The sequence below is a fragment of the Ixodes scapularis genome, unplaced genomic scaffold, assembly GCF_016920785.2.
Source record: "Ixodes scapularis isolate PalLabHiFi unplaced genomic scaffold, ASM1692078v2 PGA_scaffold10__122_contigs__length_95168666, whole genome shotgun sequence".
Lineage (NCBI taxonomy): Eukaryota > Metazoa > Arthropoda > Arachnida > Ixodida > Ixodidae > Ixodes > Ixodes scapularis.
The window spans coordinates 86071172-86089613 of record NW_024609836.1 but is presented as its reverse complement, the minus strand read 5'-3'; the positions used below and the strand labels follow the sequence as shown (position 1 = coordinate 86089613).

Here is an 18442-nt window from a genome sequence, read left to right as displayed (position 1 = left end):
TTGGTGTCCGCTATGCACCAGAAAATGTGCAAATGAGACGCGATGAGACACAACGTAATGCCACGTGCCCTCGCAGCTCTGTGAAAACTACACTACCCTAGACTACGTCGCACGTAAAAGTTGATGCCGAGGGTAGAATTTTCGTGACGGCCTTCTAGCTGTCGTAAGAAAATTAAGATAGCTAGAAATTCCGAGTCTGTACAGTGTCAAAAAAAAAAGTTAGTCATTAGTTGTATAGACAGCACGAGTATGGTCACATTGTTACCCACTGTAGATGAGAAGTTTAGCCAGTGCAGTATGACTGTGTATCATGCAGCAGTGATACACGACCGCACGCCGCTATAATGCTCGTTTAGATCGAAACGGGCAGGGGTGGGGATTGATGCCAGGATCACTGAATTTTGCAGCGAGGTCTTTCACTCCACATACTTTGATACTAGCTGCTTCACACCTTGAGCACTGCGTACTTTTACTCGTTGAAGTCACAGAAAGAGGAAAAGGAAGAAGACATGTGACAGACGGGCAGCTTTCCTGGTTTGTGTTATCGTATGGGCTCAATATGTGCACAGAGGAGGTGTTTCTCGCAGCTCTAGAAGGTATGAGCATTGTCTGAACACACGAGTGAAGATGTTCCCCACCTAGAAAGTAATCTTCAAAATGCCAACGGGACCCCTTATAGAGAGAGAACTGCTAGCCCTCAAAGCACAAAGCAACAGAACTTGCGAGATTGGAAGTTGATCGGGACGAGGTCGGGGATGGTCGCTTGCTCCTCACCGACTGGAGGATGCGGGTCTGGTGGACGTTCGGTGGGCAGTGGTGCCCCCTTGCGGCAGCGTGCCTCGCAGGTTTCCCGGTCGTTGAAGCGGTTGGCGTTGCCCTGGCAGCCGCTGAACACGAACTCGTGGCACACATCCGTCTCGGCGTCGTAGAACCACTGGACGAAGCGGCCGCTGCATGGGCCCGGAACCTTGGGCAGGGTACACAGATCTAGCGAGTGAAGGGGGAGAAAAAAAGCCGAGTTATTCTATATATTTTGTGCCAAGCTGTAAAGGCCCCTTCAGACACTCGTGGTCACTTACAACCGAGTTCAGAAAACACACTGGCACGCTGGCACCATCTAAGGGGGTGTCCAAACAGGACACTACAAAACGCACGATTCCGACAAATCGTGAAAATTGAATCAACCGCGCCCGCTTCAATTTTCACGATTTGTCGGAGTCGTGCGTTTTGTAGTGTCCTGTTTGGACACCCCTTAAAGGGGCCCTGCAATCATATTTAAGCGTCTACCTTTTTTGCGGTTTCCACGTCTCTTGGGGGTGGGGCAAGCCAGCGGGCACGGAGAGAGTAACTAAATATCAGTGCGTCATATTTTAACCGGACGATGCGGAAACCTCCTCCACCGACGAGGGCGACCCGCGGTACCGAAAGCGCGCAAAATGTGACGTCTTTGGTCCTGGGCCTGCCACTGGTCAAAGCCGCTAAGAGCTTTTTTTTAGTCGAGATACAAAATATAAGTGTAGCGAACCGTTTCAATTATGTATGAAAGTAATTTTTGTTCACTATTTTAGATCAGAAAAGAAACAAATGCAGTTTAGAAAGTACGGAAACGAGAAATGACCCGTCGACATACCCGCCACCAAGCGGCGGAAAAAAACGGTGCATACTAGAAAAGGCTAGTGGGATGAGGCTACGACAAACGAGGAGCGTAGAAAGGTCCCGGATGTACGCGGCGGCGCTGTGGTCGTATACCGGCTCGAGAATCCGACCGGTTCCGAGCGTTCTGAAGGCCTTCGGCGCGGGCCCTGCTGGCGATTTGGCCATTTGGCGGTGCGTCAGCGCGAAGTGGCTCCCGTTCTGAACTGATCTTTGCCCCGTGTTTGCTGTCGTTTGTGGCCAATGAAATGTTATGCTGAATTAGTGTTTAGTCGCGCAGCAAATGCAATGCGAGCTGCCCTGGCCGCCCGCTTCATACAGCCTATCCAACACGTGCTTTAGTGGCGCCCTCTCGAGCCATCGACACGGAGTGCGGGAGCCGTGTGCGCTCGATGAGCTCACTACTCCTCCTCTAGTTCAAGGCCACTCAAGCCAGGACCTACGACGTCATGAAGGAGGTTATTTTTTGCTTGTTTTTGTAAGTCTAATTTGCCTATAACTTTTAAAATAAAGCGAAATTTGAGAAAAGAAAAGTTTCATTAAGTTACTACATTCAGTACGCTCAGGTTCAGTGCAAATTAAAAACCAGTCAAAAAGTCATTGCAGGGCCCCTTTAAGAGGTAGACCTGAAGTGCATTTTACCAGACATAGCCTTGGAGATTCTTGGTGCGCAAAATCTCTCCTCCGGCTCTTCCAAATGCTCATTTGCCAAGCAGAGGAAGCGCACAACATGCGCCGTTTATGATGCCGATACCAGCGTCGTGGACGACGATGACAGGAAGCTATACCGGGTGACCGCGACGGTACGTTTCAAGCCCTGGACATTAATGCCTCAGGGGTAGCAGCCGTCTACTTCGACTGGGCCACCTCCTGCAGCCCGCTGCCTTCACCAAAGTGAGCGACCGCTCCGCCAGACTGACCTGCCAGAGCATCACCATCGAAAACTTTCAACGAACAGCTCACAAGGTCACCTCAACTCGCTGGCTGACTCGCTCGTACAGTCTCCAAACTTCTGTCATCCTCACCTTGTATGTTACCTCGTCACCTAGACGTGGCACTGCTCCTCAGAAATGCCGAGTGTTCAACCTAATGGATGGCGCCAGTCTCGCATCGTAAGAGATCCCAAGAGGGCACTCAATTGTAAGCAGTCTTCAAACCAGCCCTAAGAAGCTCGGTCTCCTATTAAAAAGGTTGCCTGCACCGTGAAAGTGCCAGGAAGTTCGTCTCCAAGTTTTTCGGCCAGCTTCGACTACCCTCATGTTTTATAGTACAAGCACCATGGCAAGCACGACACCGATGGCGGTACGATCGTTGTCGAAAACAATAAATGAGGGAGCTATGAGCACACAATAGCTGCGGAGCTTCCCAGCAATGATTGATTTTGACATACCATTTGGATGTTGTCTGCGCTTAGGTTCACTGTCTTTTTTACCACACCCGATGCAATGTTTGGTTGGTCTGCACGATTGGCTCTCGATTACGTAGCTAAAATCAAAAGCTTTGCGTTCTTAATTAGTATATGCGGCAATGTTAATGTATTCACTCATCTCACTGAAAGGAAGACCCAAGTGTGAGCGGCTTTAAAAGACATTCTAAATACCTGATTGACAGCACTGAAGATGGGTTTATGCAGTAAAAACACCTAAGAAGAGCATTATCTCCCACCCAGTTTTTGTCCAAAAAAAAATAGCGACAAACTTACTCCACAGTTATTCCTTGTCTGTGATCTGGCTCAGCATTAGGGAACTTGCAAATATTTCTCCATCGTGTGTTGAACTGTAGTGCATGACTCGCAGCACATTGGGCCAAGAAGTTAGAGACTATCATTATGCTCAGCTGGAAGCAGCTTCAGGAACAAGATCTAGGTCTTTCGATGCGCAACTGAACTCAATACTGGAGGATGATCTCTCTATTCCAAATTAGATCTCAAATGTTGCAGTTTACCATGGTTAGAACAAAGAATCTAGCAAAAAATATGGCATTCAATACCCGAGGCATTTGTGCTAAGAGTACGAAGTTTAAATCGACCTCAGCGGTGCCCTTTGCACGAGTCCCATCCTTCCTTCGGGTCCCTTTAGCTCCGGCTTCACTGCGCATCTCCGGAGTAGCGCAAAGAAACATCCCTCAAACCGTCTTGGGTGTAGCACAGAAAAGCATGCGCCGCACAAAGAAGACGGGGGGTCACCTTGTGCACTGGAGCACCTGTCCTCACAGTCCTTGCGTGTCCTGAAGCGGTTTCCGTTGCCCAAGCAGCCTCCATAGTAGAACTCCCTGCAGACGCCATCCGTCTTGTCGTAGAACCAGCGGATCTCCGTGTTGGTGCATGGTCCTGCCTCCTGTGGCATGGAGCAGAATTCTGCAAGCAGCAGAAATGCCCACACTCAGAGCACGTTCCCCTCAAAGCAAGGAGCCAGTAAGCTTCTTCAGCAGTGAAAGGGCAGAGCAAAGCTCAGGTGTAGCGCCCGACGCCTACCGACTGGCCAATGCGCGGAAGTACGGCGATAATTCAAAGCCAACTTGCAATGTCCACATCAGCGAAGCCGACAACGGAATGGGGATTCCTTAGATATCATTCGGGGCAGATAGGTGTCAACAAGTTTGAGAATCGCTAAGATGCTCAGTCTTTTAATCTGGCTTACTCTTGACTCCTAAACTAACATCAGAAACTTGGCAGAGAAACAAGAAGTGTACAGTCACTGGAGGTCAAGTAAAGTGGGGCAAGCTCCTGTTACAAAGCCCTCTGCTCGTTCGCAGAGCAGATGCTGGAGAGGAGAAAACCACCAATCATGGAAAGTTTTGTGAAAGGGGCATCTTGCACTTTCCTTAACCTGTAGCAGATTAGGGCGACAAGTTGAGACCCGCATATCATAGTTGGCTGCCAGAGGGAATGCGAGAGTGAGGGAGGCGAGCCTTGCCCGGCTTGAAGTCCTCGTCGGGGATCTCGATCACCGGCTGCCCGCACGCCCGTTCGCACTCGAGGTGCGAGGCAAAGTTGTTCTCGTTGCCGTCGCAGCCTCCGTAGTAGAAGCGCCTGCACTGGCCTTCCTCTGCGTGGTAGTACCAGCGCTCGCGGAACTCCACGCAGTTGCCAACCTCTTGGGGCAGCACGCAGATGTTTTTCTCTGCGGAACGACAAACGAAAACGACGAGCAGCGGTTGGTTTTTGGGTTGTCTAAAGTCCGTAATTCGTAGTGGCGCGACCACAAAGATGCCTTTCGACACTCGCACGAAATACTGCTACGTTAATGCCTAGAGACGTCGATAAACCGATTAAGTTATCTTGACATGCGACGCCCATGTGAGCCTCCAGTAATCATTTTAGTTTATAACCGGCATGATATTTTGACTTTCCACGACGTCCTCCAGGTTTCCTCTCCCAAACTGAAATGGTAATGAAGGGGGAAAGGACGAAATGGAGAAAAGGAAAAAATGGCACTCCATATTCTCCGCTGCGTGACCCTTTCCCATTTTTCAAGATTTTGCCCACTAAGACTCCCACGCATTTATACGACCCAAATAACCACCGTTAACTTTTGCGGGTACATAAATGAGTCGTCGCGCCGATAATGACGATGCCAACTGACGATTCACCAAATATTGCTAAAGATAATAAGGGACACGACCACGAACCGTCTAAGGTTTCGCTCGCACATCTTAGACTTCCGCACATCTTTATGGGCGGAAATAAAACTGTTACCTTTGACGAATAAACTGACGGTCGCGATAACAATGGGGATTACGACGAAAGTGACCGCAATAACAATCCAAACGACGCAAAAGTCAACGGAGAAAATCGCCACGCACCTCCCCTGACGAGGCAGGCCCGCTCGCAGTCCCGCCTGGTCTCGAAGCGGTTGGCGTTGCCCTCGCAGCCGCCGTAGTAGAACTGCTCGCACCGGCCAGCCTCCGCATTGAAGTACCAGTGCGGGATGGCCGCCCGGCAGGGACCCTCCTGCTTGGGCTGGGCACACACGTCCCTGGACACTGCGGGCAGACGACCCGATCGGTTGCGGATGACCGTCGTGCAAGCAGACGTATGCTAAACACACCAGTCAGAGCCACCTTCCGGGAAACGTGATGCGACTGCCCAATTGGGGAGTCCCCAAGTTTACGGGAAGGAGGAGGGGTTTGGAGGGTTTCTGACGCAGAGAGGTTTCCAAGAACTTGGAAGAACCTGCCAGTTTGTGTAATCATTCTGACAGTTAAGGTCAATGAAAAAAACAAATATAATGCCGCTTTCCAATTGTGTAACGGTGTTCTAAGTGGAAATTATGCTTACGGAGGTGACATCAAGCTGCTTATGCTGGTTGCGTAGGAACCTGTATTTTATGCTCTGCACTTTGCACCAAGCTAAGAGCGTAGGACCACCGAATTTTATTATCGCATTAGCTTTTGACACGGGTCCGGTGGAACACTGCAGCCAGCAAAGCGCAACAAATCATGAAGCTGGGATGCAGTACACCCTCCCAAGTCGGCGTTTAACAAACCAGCAACCTATAGAACATGCATCCCATCCACCGAGAAAAGCGGCCACTAGAATCTCCGAATGTTTCTGACGTACACCACATTCCACGACATTCACTTTTCTGGAAGGATAGATCTAATCGAGTCTTCCGATTGACCCAAGTCGGCCATCTCAAAGTCTGAAGAAAAAAAATGCATCTCCACGTGGTGAATGACGTTGATTCGGGCGAAGCTTTGGTGGTGCTTGTCTGCGTAGACGCTGAGCCGCAGCATGCCAAGCCTTTCGTTCATTTTCATCCATGTCACGCTGCGGTCAAATGCTCGAATGCACATATAACCACGTTCCATACCATACATTCTCTTTCTGACATGAATGAAAACGAACGAAAGGCTCGGCATGCTGCGGCTCACCGTCTATGCGCACAAGCACCACCAGAGCTTCGCCCCAATCAACATCATTCACCACGTAAAGATGCGGTTGTTTTTCTTTGCCCTACACGAGCACGGGAGCACGTGCTCACGTGTTCGTGAGCACGAGCACCTGACACCAGACATCGGACGGACATACGGACATGGCTAGCCCCTAAGGAGCTTCGCCCCTAAAATCGAAAATTTTATGTAAATCCTTTAACCTGGGAGCTCCAAGCAGCCGATGAATAATGACCGACTGTCTTGGCACAAAATGAAAACCTATTCACAAGGTGCGACCATTTTGAAACCATTGGTTTCAGAGCTGTGGTGCAGTTCCTAACCAAAGCAAGAAACTTGCGTGGCCCTGGAAACGCTCGATGTCTCCAATTAAAGTGACCCTTAGATCCCACCGATTGATAAAAATGGGTACCATACCACCAAATTGTATTTGAGTAGGTTCGATGTAAAGCATAATCACACATACACCACAGCGCAGCCTCAGTGCTGTTAATCAGCCCCGGAAACGGCGCTGACCTTGCACTATATTAGCAATACCACACGGACATAGGACAGCGACAGTTCTCAGTTCCATTTAAGTCAGCACATCATCAACGCTGTTCCTAGTGTCGAACTGACCCGCGATATACGTGTGATCTGGCCTTTAGCGCCGCAGGTCACATCACGTGATAATGCAGATAAAGCAATGCTGGACGCCAGTAGGTTTTTGAAGGCCAAGGGATACGCCCACCTACTCTGGAGCGAAACCGAGAAAATTTTGGAACACGTCCACGGCGAACGTGTCCGACGAAAATTAAACGGGAAGTGCGAGGCCAGTGCGTACCGGCGACCCTGGTGGCATTGCACATGTCCTCGCAGAGCTCCCTGGTGTCAAAACGGTTGCGGTTTCCCTGGCAACCCGTGTAGACAAAGTCTTTGCACCGCCCGTCCACGTAGTCGTAGTACCACTTGTGGTCCTGGGAAAGGCACCGACCTTCCTCCTTGGGCAGGATGCAGACCTCTAGAGAGGAGGGGAGATGGAGTGATCATGCTGGTCGTGCTTGCTGCTTTCTCTCATACGAGTTTCTTTCTTTCCCTGACGGTACCAGATTAAAGTTTCGGACAAACCAATTACTGTGACGAGTCACTCTAATAAAACAAATGCAAAAAATCGATAGAACAACTCCATTTCATGCACTATCAAATTGAGTCTCAAAGTATGTGTCAATTTTTTAATCTCACGGAACAACCACCTGCCTCGAGTTTGTCGTTTGCGTAAGACAACGAATGCGCCCCTTCTAAGAGCGTCTCGCATCTCTCTATCCATTTTATTTATTTGGTTATTGATAATAAACGTTCCAGACAAACAGCTTTCCTTTCATGGTTCCAGTTTCCCCTACTGAAATTTTGTTGTAACTAATTACAGTAAGTAATTATTGTAACCGTGCTCTGTTGCAGGTTAAGAGTGTGGGACAGTCTCCCCCAAAAAAGCCATTCACTCTCTCCACTTTAGCAGATAGAATGCTGGAGAGAAAGCGAACACAGTGGCCTCCTCTCTTATTTTCTTTGCAGCGTTCGCTCTGCTAAAGCAGAAAGAGAGGGCTTTGTGGGAGGACCTGCCTCGCTTTCTTTCAGCCTCAATGGAGTATAGTTACAGTAATTTAAGTGCTTTGTAGCTTCAAGCTCCACTCCTGCAGGAGCCAACGCGGAACGGTCGACGGACCGTGAGTGGAAGTGCCTGTCCAAAGATCAACGATCGGCTCACCGCGAGCCGTGAGAGTGACGCATCTCTCAGAGCACTCTTCCTCGCTGGCGAAGTTGTTGGCATTGCCCTGGCAGCCACCGTAAGTGAACGGCTTGCAGCGGTTGTCCTGCCGGTCATAGTGGAATCTCGTGTTCTCTCCCCTACAGGGGCCATGAGACACCGACAGGTCGCAGGGGTCTGCGACAGAAGGCATGCGAGTTCACCGTGACTAACCCTTTAATGGCACGAAAAATATATGTGTCATGGTATGTGAAAGTTACTCTTTAATATCTACACGTTTAGTGTAGGAATCTTCGCAGCACGCGTGAAGTTGGTCCGCCTTCAAATACCTATTTACTGTAAAGGCCGGTTCGTCCACGCGTGACTGCTTTCGACCGTGCGACTTTAAACCTTTTAAGGCTGGTTGACACTTTTGGGACCGACCACGACCAACGCCAACATATCCGGTTTCTAAGCCGTCTGTTATTTCTTACGATGGGCTGCACAGCAGTGATGGTGGTCGTAAGCGGATTAAGAACCAGTCGTGTTGGAGTCAATCATGGTCGGTCGCAGAAGTATGAGCCTGCCTTTGAAATCTCTTAAGACAAAAGACTGGCGTCATATACTGCGGGTAGCTGTGGGACACTTGGCGTTTTGTATACAGCGGAACCCCGATTATACGAATTTCGCGGGACCGCGCGAAACCGTTGTATAATCCGTCAGTCGTATCACCCAAGAAAAGGATAATTACGAATACAGTGATCGGCAGGCAAAATCGTCGCAAAATGGGGGATGTTGCATAAACCAGGGACGCATAATCGAGATTCCACTGTATTCCCATTTCTTTCACGCATCAAATTTTTTCTTTCTGGAGCCAAAAACTTTTGATAATTATAAACGACCATTTCTCATAAATAGTATGTACATTTGACCTCGTAATTAAATACAACGAAACCTTCACTCTAGTGAAATTCAGTTCCAGAGAAAACCCATAAGTGGCATCGGCGTATTCCCTCGTCGTAAGAGATTGCAAGGACTTGGTCGTTAGCAAACGCAATTGCATTTTAGAGCATCTGTGCCCTTTGTTATCATGTGTGTTTAAAGGAGCTGTGCAACAATTTCAGGGCTTTGCTTAAATAATTGTGAAAGTTGATGCCTGACACTTCTGCAGTGAACTACAGAAAACAGATTTTGCCTGGATACCCTAGTTTTTACTTAAAAAAATGAAAAAGATCCAGGTTTTTGCCGCCTCTCAACTCGTGCATCGTCTTCCGGGTCACGTGCACAGTGACGTCACTAGAGTAGGCGCGGAGTTCCGGAAAAGTTCTCTCTTTAGAGCCATCAGCGAGCAGCGAGAACTCATCCGCTGCCGACCGCGTGACCACCCGTCCTTGCCAGTGTGGCGCTGTCCCCCTCCCCCTCCGGCTTCTGGCGGCTGTTCGCGGTTTTGTGGACCTAGAATAGATGGCGCCACTAAAACTCCGTATAATAAAAGTTTTGTCGATGATACCAGGGTGTTGACGCATTTATATATATGTTGGAACGACAAGATTTGTAAAAAGAGTTACCTTTTATCGAGCAGGTATTCGCACAACTTGCTATCTTTCTTACAACGACCCAAGTGACGTCACGCCGCTTGTTTCTCATGGCCGCCGCTCGTGGCTGCAGGTCGGGAAATATTCCAAGTTTTGCCTCGCTATTACGCGGCGGAATCGCAACATTGCGATGAAAAGAGGTGTGTTTTCTGCCATTTGTGACACAGTGAACAATATCAAAAGCAGAAAATGCCAATTCCTTCAACGTTAAAATCGTTGCACAGCTCCTTTAAGTTCTCTCTTCAGAATGTCAAATGCCTACAATTGTACCACTTTACTGTACAAAGTTTTGGCTTTACCTAATGGCAGCCCTGGTTCATTGTTACCACCCACTTTAGTATCCATTTCACTAAGTATGCTTCTCGACATAAGGTAAGAGCGACCTTTCGCATGACGAGCGAGTAACAAACAAAAGAGGCTGTCTCTTGCAGACGAGCAAAAGAGGAACTCGCCCAGAGTCTCCTGGTGGAGGCAGGTCTGCTCGCAGAGCTCCTTGGTTCCGAAGCGGTTGTTGTTGCCCATGCAGCCGCCGTACATGAACGGCTCGCACACTCTCGAGGACGCGTCGAAGTACCAGTGCTCGTACTGGCCGTTGCACGAACCCACAACCTTGGGCAACAGGCATGCATCTGGGGTGGAAAGCAAGGGAGTGTTCAGAGGGGTGCAGCGACGAGGTATTTATACATGCCCAGGTATTCACGAAAACGCAACTTACAAGGACGCCACTACAAAAACAAGCACTACGTTAAGACTGAGACTCCAACACTTTCATTCCGCACAAATACTGCAAATGACTTCATTTTCGCAGGGACCTGAATCTCGCTAAAATTTAGACTCCAATATTATCACGAAAAATAAATCCCACAAATATATTTTCCTATGATAACAATTATACACAGCACATCACCCCGATTCGCGAAATTTCGTGCCTACGAAATATTTTCGAAGTCCACACTTTGCCAAATTCTCAAAATATTGAGCCTGCAAAAATAAAGTCACTTACAGTAAATGTCCCCACCGTCGTCGGTCATTAACAAAAACAACACAAAATTTGGTATATTCTAAAAAAATAACAAGCATTATTAAAAAAAAAAAGACGCTCAAAATATGTTAGCTTATTATTCCTCACCAAAAGACTATGTTTGTTTTGTGCATTCCAATAAGGATATTGACCGTCCATTCGAGTGAAGAAATCAATGGCTGAACGTGAAAAAAATCGCGAGTCTCGAAAATGTCCCTTCCACTAAAACCAGAGTGACTAAACAAACAAAATTCCTATTCTACATTATTACCGAACTTAGGACATTTATTCTGAGCGCTAGTTAACCAAAACAAATTCCTTTACGACCCCTTCGAGCCTCTTTCCTCTCGCGAAACGTCATGCACCGCTGGTTCTAAGTCAGCGGCCCTAAACAAAACCATGACACCACACAATGTGCAGCACAGGACATGCGTCAGGTCGTCATTCGACGTATCTTTCGATATGTGACACACAGAAAGACGTGGGAGGGTGTCACTGCAGTTCCCTCCCAGACAGCGTCCTCACCGGGGCCCTGGGGCTTGACGCAGACCTCCTCACACTCTGCCTCGGAAGAGAACCGGTTCCCGTTGCCCTCGCAGCCTCCGTACCAAAACCGGTTGCAGCGGCCGTCCTTCATGTTGAAGAACCAGTAGATGGTGTAGTTCCGGCAGGGCCCCAGGTCCTCCGGCAGGCCACAGACGCCTGGCACGCGCAAAGGAAAGGAAGGCGATGTCTTGCTTGTCCACAAACCTCACGCATCTTCCAGAGTATGGTGAAGCCTTCCAAAAGGCTGCCTCGCGGCTAAAGTGACCAGACGTCCCGATTTAGGCAAGACAGGCCCCGCTTTTCCGGCCGTGGTCCCGCTGTCCCACCAGCGTGCTTGTGGGACGCCGTTTTGTCCCGCTTTTGTTTCTCGAACCGCGGATAGATGAAAGATTCAGTTAAACGAAGGGATCGCACCGGTGAGAGGGTGCTTCCTCTGATCAATGAACAAGATATGCTCGACAGAGAAGATGCTGAAGGTTAATTGGCGTATGACATGTAAACATGTAAACGGTACTATGGACATAGTACACAAAAATAAATACATTAATACTATTAATACTACAACCAAATGTATTAGATAGCTGCAAGACCTGCAGTATGGAAATTGCAAGAAAAAGAAATGCACACGGTGTATACAAAATAATGAAAAGGTGTGATTTGTTACCGAAATTTAAACTTTTCAAGTCTCGCAACACAATACCCCCCCTCCCCCCCCCCTCCCACCGATGCGCATCCCGCTTTGGGGCCCCAGGAATATGGTCACTTTAGCCTTGCCACAAGTTAAAATAGTTTGAGCATCTGGTTCTACTTTGCCGCGAGCTGGCACTATGGATCTGCTTGGTGTTGCCACATTCCAATTGTTCTGTTTTCTGCACGCTCCGTTTACTGCTTGTGCGCACCACTTTACCGCCGTCTCTTTATTTTAAACTAATAAATTATGCGTGCTACCATTTCTGCCATCCAGTCTCCGCATGCATACGCATTTTCTCCACGCTAACACATCACACTCTGCGTTACCACTGCCTTTGCCACGCTAGTACGGCAAAGAGGCAACTTTCTTTTTGGGGGAGGGGAGAGTTGGGTGCCCTAAAGACAACCTTCACGACTCGAGTGCCCACAGCGTCAAGAGGAGCGTGCAACTCACTTCCGCTGATTGCCGGTGGCATGGGCTTGGTGTCGACGGGGCAGCCCTCGAAGCTGGGTCCCCTGGAAGGCGTCTTTCCGTCGGCGCAGCAGCCGAAGCGCGTGGACGAGCAGTCGCAGCCGTCAAAGTTGGGGCCCCTTGCCGGGGTGCGGCCATCCTGGCAGCAGCCGTACGGGTAGGTCTCGCACGTGCAGCCCTGCAAGCGGGGCCCCTGGGCAGGCGTGCGCTCGTCGGGACAGCAGCTGCGGGAAGGAAAAAAGTACTAGTGAAAAAGAACATACAGACACAAATAAGCGGAGTTAAATTCAACAGAACTCAAGAGGCATCCATTTCATGTTTTACTTTGAGCTCAGTTCGCATACATACTTCGACATGAGCGACCCACAAGAAGAGGCAGGTTTCATTTTTCACCCATATCATAGCAATGACAACTTCCTAATATACACACACTACTGCAGCGATGCGTGATTATATAGAGCTGCGTGCACGATGACATAGCTGAATTAAGTCTAGAAGCAAAGTGGCATGGCTAAAACCAAACAAAATGTGCACCTTTCTTATGTGTTACAATTCGAGCGACAGAAAAAAAAAGAGAATTTCGAGGACGCATGTGCTAAACTAACGAAGGGTATCTCACACCTCCCAGAAAAAAATCAAGGATTAACTCGGACCACCTGCGCATGCTGCGACGTGCAACCGAAATCTAAGCCTCACCCTCAATGAGCTTCCATCAAGCAAACAAATAACGGCAACCGGCTGTCCGAACACGACCGGCAGACAGGGACGTACCCGTGGACAAGCTGCTGGCACTCGCAGCCCCTGCCTTCGGGCCCCTTTGCGGCAGTCTGCTGATCGGCACAGCATCCGTACGGCATGGCCGAGCAGGGACAGCCACCGAATTGTGGTCCTCGAGCGGGAGTGCGCTAAAAACATTGCAGCGAGGGTGAGTACCGCCCGAGAGATACATTCCGTATCCTCAATTCTCAGCGAGCAACATTGACCCAGGCTTCCTTATGGACTCCTAATGGTAACAAGAAGGCCTGGAGCTTAAATCTGTTGCAACTACTTGGAAAATGTTTCAAGGTCTGCCCTCTAAATACGGAGACACTGACTTTACACCGTAAAGGAACAATTCGACTAGTGCGGTACAATCCGCTAATCTGGCAACCTTAGAGTGCATCACGCAGTAGCAGGCACAGGCAGGGTATCGTATTGTACTGCATCATACTGCACAATACAATACGATATTTCAAAACAGTACACTCAAAACAAGATGTAAGAGCATGCGCGAGTTTTCGCTCCGCAAGCTCCGAGCTACGGTGCACTAACAAGCTCGGCTATCGATTCCCCCGCTCCACGTACGTGCACATTTTTGGCCCTTGGGCCCAATGTCGACTACAGTCAGTGGATCCTGGCAAAGTAGCAACGTTGCATCCCTGCCTGCACGTAGGACACAAACAGATACTAACATACAGATGACAAAAGAAACCTCGCGAGGCTTTTGGCTGAACATTATCTGTTGCCACGGCAATCACCATTTCGGTCCTCTCAAATCTTTGAAGCTTTATGGCACTGTATATGCATTTGTGCATTTATTGCACTGTATATGCAATCAACTCATCCATCCGGCTTATCTCCACAGATCCCTTACAATTATACCGTTCTTTGCGCGTGCTTCGAGACAGAAAAATTAATTGTCAATGCCGCCAACCACCGACGCCAAATGCGGTGGCGGTGCGAATATGCGCAATTGTGTTGTTGGTGCGTGGATAGCAAAATCTCGGTTTGCAAGAAATGCCTTCTTTGTAAACAGTGAATTTGAATGGACTCGTAAAGACACGGAGAGGTTGAGAAGAGACTGCCGATTCCATGAACCAAAATGGCGACAATGGGGTGACCTTAATCGGCGCCACTTTCCATTTCTAGTGGCACCCTCTGACCTGGTCCGGGCAGCAGCCGTACGGCATGGTGTCGCAAGTGCAGCCCTTGAAGCTCGGCCCATGTGCCGGAGTGCGGCCGTCCGGACAGCAGCCGTAGGGGCCAGTCCTGCAGCTGCAGCCCCGGAGGTGCTCGCCCTCTGCGGGCGTCTGGTTGTCCGGGCAGCAGCCGTACAGCATCCGGGAGCAGATGCAGCCCTGCAGGTTGGGTCCCCCCGCGGGCGTGTGCTTGTCCTGGCAGCAGCCGTACGGGTAGTGCTCGCACGTGCAGCCATAGTACCTGCGGTCCAGGTCGGGAAGAGGAGAAGGCAGCCCTTCTCAAAGTTCCCATCTCGAGGACCTGCCTCCACGTCCGAGGAACGTTTCTTGGTCTCGGCACGGTCAAGCGGTTCACGAGTCTACAGAACTTGGAGACAACAATTGAGTTTCATTCGCAGTTAAGTGACAGTGGGTGGCATAGATCGGCTACAAATTGCTTAAACTGCAAAATACTTGCCAAGGACAGGGACGGCCAAGAAAATTTGGGAGCTCGAAAACCCACCAGGGTACTCTGGAAAACCCCTGTGCTCCTAAAAGCCTGGTTTGAGAACCCATGCACCGAGGCATGCTTAGTTTCAGATTTCTGAGTGCTTAAGTTGCTAGTGCAAATATGCATGAAACAAATGCAGAATGCAACAGATGCGGATGGCACACCCATTGCAGCAGGCCAGTGGCCTTAAATTGTCGTTCGGGGTGTTTTTCACAAAACCCTTTCCTTGTCAAGAGCTGGCTTGAACGGAGGTAACTTCGGAGGAAACGGAGGATAAAGGACGTTCCCATTTTTCATATGCAAAATTTGTGCGTGGCATTTCGGAATTTTTGCGAAAGGTCTATCGGCGGCCTATGTTGGAAAGGAGAGAAAAATTAGTGTAGGTTGCTACACTGGCCACATTTGGCATTTTTGCTAAAATATTAAGGTGGTTCAACATACTTAAATTATGAAGCACAAGGGACAGGCACAAATAAAAAGTAGACAGGACAGCGCTATCCTGTCTATTTCACGTCCAAATCTGTCCCTTGCGCTTCATAATTTCAGTTTGGCATTTTATTCTGTTTTTTTCCTCCGGTTTGCTCTTACACTGTGGGTATCTTTTTGAATGGGTTTACTTTTGTTGCCATGTTTGGCCGAAGCTAAGCCTATTAATCCAAACCTGAACAATGTAAGTTTTCGCACAATTCTGACGCGCTTTTATTCCGAGCTCCCACGAGTATGACTAGTGAAACTTTAAGCGAGGCGTTTTTTTTTTTTCATCTCACGATCACATAATATGAAACAGCACGTTGTCCACTTCGCAAAGGTGTTCGACCAATTCCGAAGTCATCTCGTCACTATAAAAGAGACGTGTTAGTCGAAAGTATGCAAATAAAATATGATCCACATTACTATAAAGAACATTGAAGTTTTATAACATTTCGAGTCAGTCAAAATCTTCAATCTTAACCTCTTCCAATGAAAGCAGGAGCAGGCAGAAAAAAGACTTACCTGGGACCCAAAGCGACAGTGATGCCATCCGGACAGCAGCCATGGGGCGTCGTGTGGCAACTGCAACCGGCGTTGTCGGGTCCCAGTGCCGCCGTCTTGTTGTCGTGGCAACACCCAAACTCCGTGTGGAAGCAGCAGCCCTCTCCGTCCGCACCCATTGCAAACGACACGTTGTCGGCGCAGCATCCATAGAGGGACTCCGTGCAATTGTCGCAGCCTTCGAACTCGACCCCCATGGCCGGTGTGAGGCCGTCCGGACAACATCCGAATTCGGTGGCGTCGCAGTCCTGACCACAGCCCTTGAAACCTTCGCCGGTTGCGGCACTCATTCCGTCAGGACAGCACCCGAACGTCGTGTTGGTGCAGTTGGACTCGAATCCGTCGCATCCCTCAAAGTTCGGACCTTGGGCAGCCACGGTGCGGTCCGGACAGCAGCCGTACGTCGAGTTGGTGCAACTGGGGCAGCCTTCAAATTCCAGGCCGGCGGCTTCCGTGATGTTGTCGGGACAACATCCGAACGTCGACGCCGCACAGTCGCAGCCCTCGTAGTCCGGTCCGGTCGCTTCCGAAACGCCGTCCTTGCAGCAGCCGTACGTCGAATTGGTGCAGCCCGTGCAGTTGGCATAGCCCTCCCCTCCGGCCGGAGTCTTGTTGTCGGGGCAGCAGCCGTAGAAGGTAATCTCGCAGTCCGCCGGCTCCTCTCCGCTGCCCTCAATCTCCTCGCAGCCTGCAAAGTCGGGTCCTTCGGCCATGGTCACACCGTCCGGACAACAGCCGTGCGGAGAGCCGCTGCAGTTGGCGGTCGGCGACGGCTGGAGTCCGGTGGCATTCGGGCAGCCCTCGTTGTCCAGTCCGAGCGCCGGGGAGAACCCGTCGGGGCAGCAGCCGTGCTCCGAGTCGTGGCAGGGCTCGTCTGTGCCGGAGCCCTCGATGCAGTTGAGTCCCTGTGGTCCATCGGCCGCGGTTGCGTTGTCCGGACAGCAGCCGAACGCAGAGTCGGCGCACGAGGTGGAGGAGGGGAACATCTCGTCGTCGCAGCCCGTGAAGTTGGTGCCGGCGGCGGGTGTAATTCCGTCGGGGCAGCAACCGAAGTCCGTGGAGTTGCAGTCCGGAGCGGAGGAGATGATCTCGAGGCAGCCCTCTTGGTCGGGGCCCTCGGCGGCCGTCTCGCCATCTGCGCAGCAGCCGAACTCTGTGCCGTTGCACAGGGAAAGCTGCTGGCAGCCCTTCCTGCGGGGAGAGGGGAGGACCGGGGGTAAACACGGGAGCACGACACAGCAAATCGTAGGCGCTGATGTCGGTGGTCCCGAGAGGAAAAGTAAGAAAGAGAGCGACAAAAAAGCGGAAAAAGAAAGCAGACAAAAGGTTATGCACGCTTATTTGACCGCCATCAGCTGAAGTTGTTCGAGCGCTTGCCAACTTCATTTATTTTTACATAATACTCAATGTTGGTGTTTTCTTGCAAAGTAAGCTAGAAAATAACTAGGCACAGAACTTACAGGTGATGCTTTGCCGCTTCTTAGTGTACATTAAGTTGTCACCGGTGGAATGGGCCCTTCGGAACCGCCCACTATAGTCGAAGACAGGTGAAGAGTAAAGTGGAAGCTCCTTCCACCTCTTTCTACTTAAGCAAAGCAAACGCTGGACAGGAAGTGACCTTCCCTCCAGCATTCACAGTGCTTAAGTGGAAAGACGTGGGAGGAGCTTCCACTTCACCCTTAACCTGCCACCGACTATAGGACCACCATCATCCGTATCTATGCCCCGCCATTCCAAAGCGGCTGGAATGAATGGGACTTTTTCCTCTAAATCACCAACAAGGCACAGTGGTGCACATTAAAGGAAATGATGCACGCATGTCACGACAAAACAGTCGACAACCGAGTGTTACGTCCGGAGATCTTAGTTTACCATAAAATACCAAGTGTGTTCCTATGTCGCAATGAGCACCCACCTCAAGACATCTAAGCATGCCTAACCGACCGAGATACTCCTCTGCATCAACTGCTTCCCAGAGGACACCGCTGCAAAGTGATGAAGCTTGCCACGTGCGCGTCGGTGCAATGTGGTCGAGTCCACCCTACCTACTGTCCTTTCTGCATGTTTGCTCTCGGACCTAACAAGTGCCCGCCCCCAGTTTTTCAGCATTATCCCCAAACTTTGAGTTGGCAGTTGCTTTTATCTCATTTAATTATCAAGGAGCAATATGTTTCCCCTCGTACCATCGAGCTATTTCTCATTACAATGAAACCTGTCTACATAAAAGACTTATACAATAAAGATGTGAGTACTAGTGAACTAGAGCTAAGGTATGATTGCAATGCTGGCACAGGTACTTAAGGCACTGTTGCAGTGAAGGTCTTTCGCTAAAAAGCTGACTAGGTTTAATTATATTGCACGAACCTGTT

At 49.8% G+C, this 18442-nt stretch overlaps 1 protein-coding gene across 1 annotated transcript in view; it reads right to left on the bottom strand.

Annotated features, from left to right (window-relative positions):
• Positions 1 to 18442, bottom strand: part of LOC115319332 (papilin) — an 87775-nt gene that overhangs the window by 22622 nt on the left and 46711 nt on the right. The window contains exons 18-29 of the mRNA XM_040504461.1: positions 16035 to 17264; positions 14516 to 14792; positions 13365 to 13498; positions 12576 to 12817; positions 11411 to 11587; positions 10317 to 10493; positions 8291 to 8467; positions 7370 to 7546; positions 5458 to 5637; positions 4569 to 4775; positions 3839 to 4009; positions 775 to 987 (exon numbers count right to left, since the gene is read on the bottom strand). Of these exons, the coding sequence (XP_040360395.1) occupies positions 775 to 987; positions 3839 to 4009; positions 4569 to 4775; positions 5458 to 5637; positions 7370 to 7546; positions 8291 to 8467; positions 10317 to 10493; positions 11411 to 11587; positions 12576 to 12817; positions 13365 to 13498; positions 14516 to 14792; positions 16035 to 17264 (3362 nt within the window). The remainder of the gene's footprint in view (positions 1 to 774; positions 988 to 3838; positions 4010 to 4568; positions 4776 to 5457; positions 5638 to 7369; positions 7547 to 8290; positions 8468 to 10316; positions 10494 to 11410; positions 11588 to 12575; positions 12818 to 13364; positions 13499 to 14515; positions 14793 to 16034; positions 17265 to 18442) is intronic.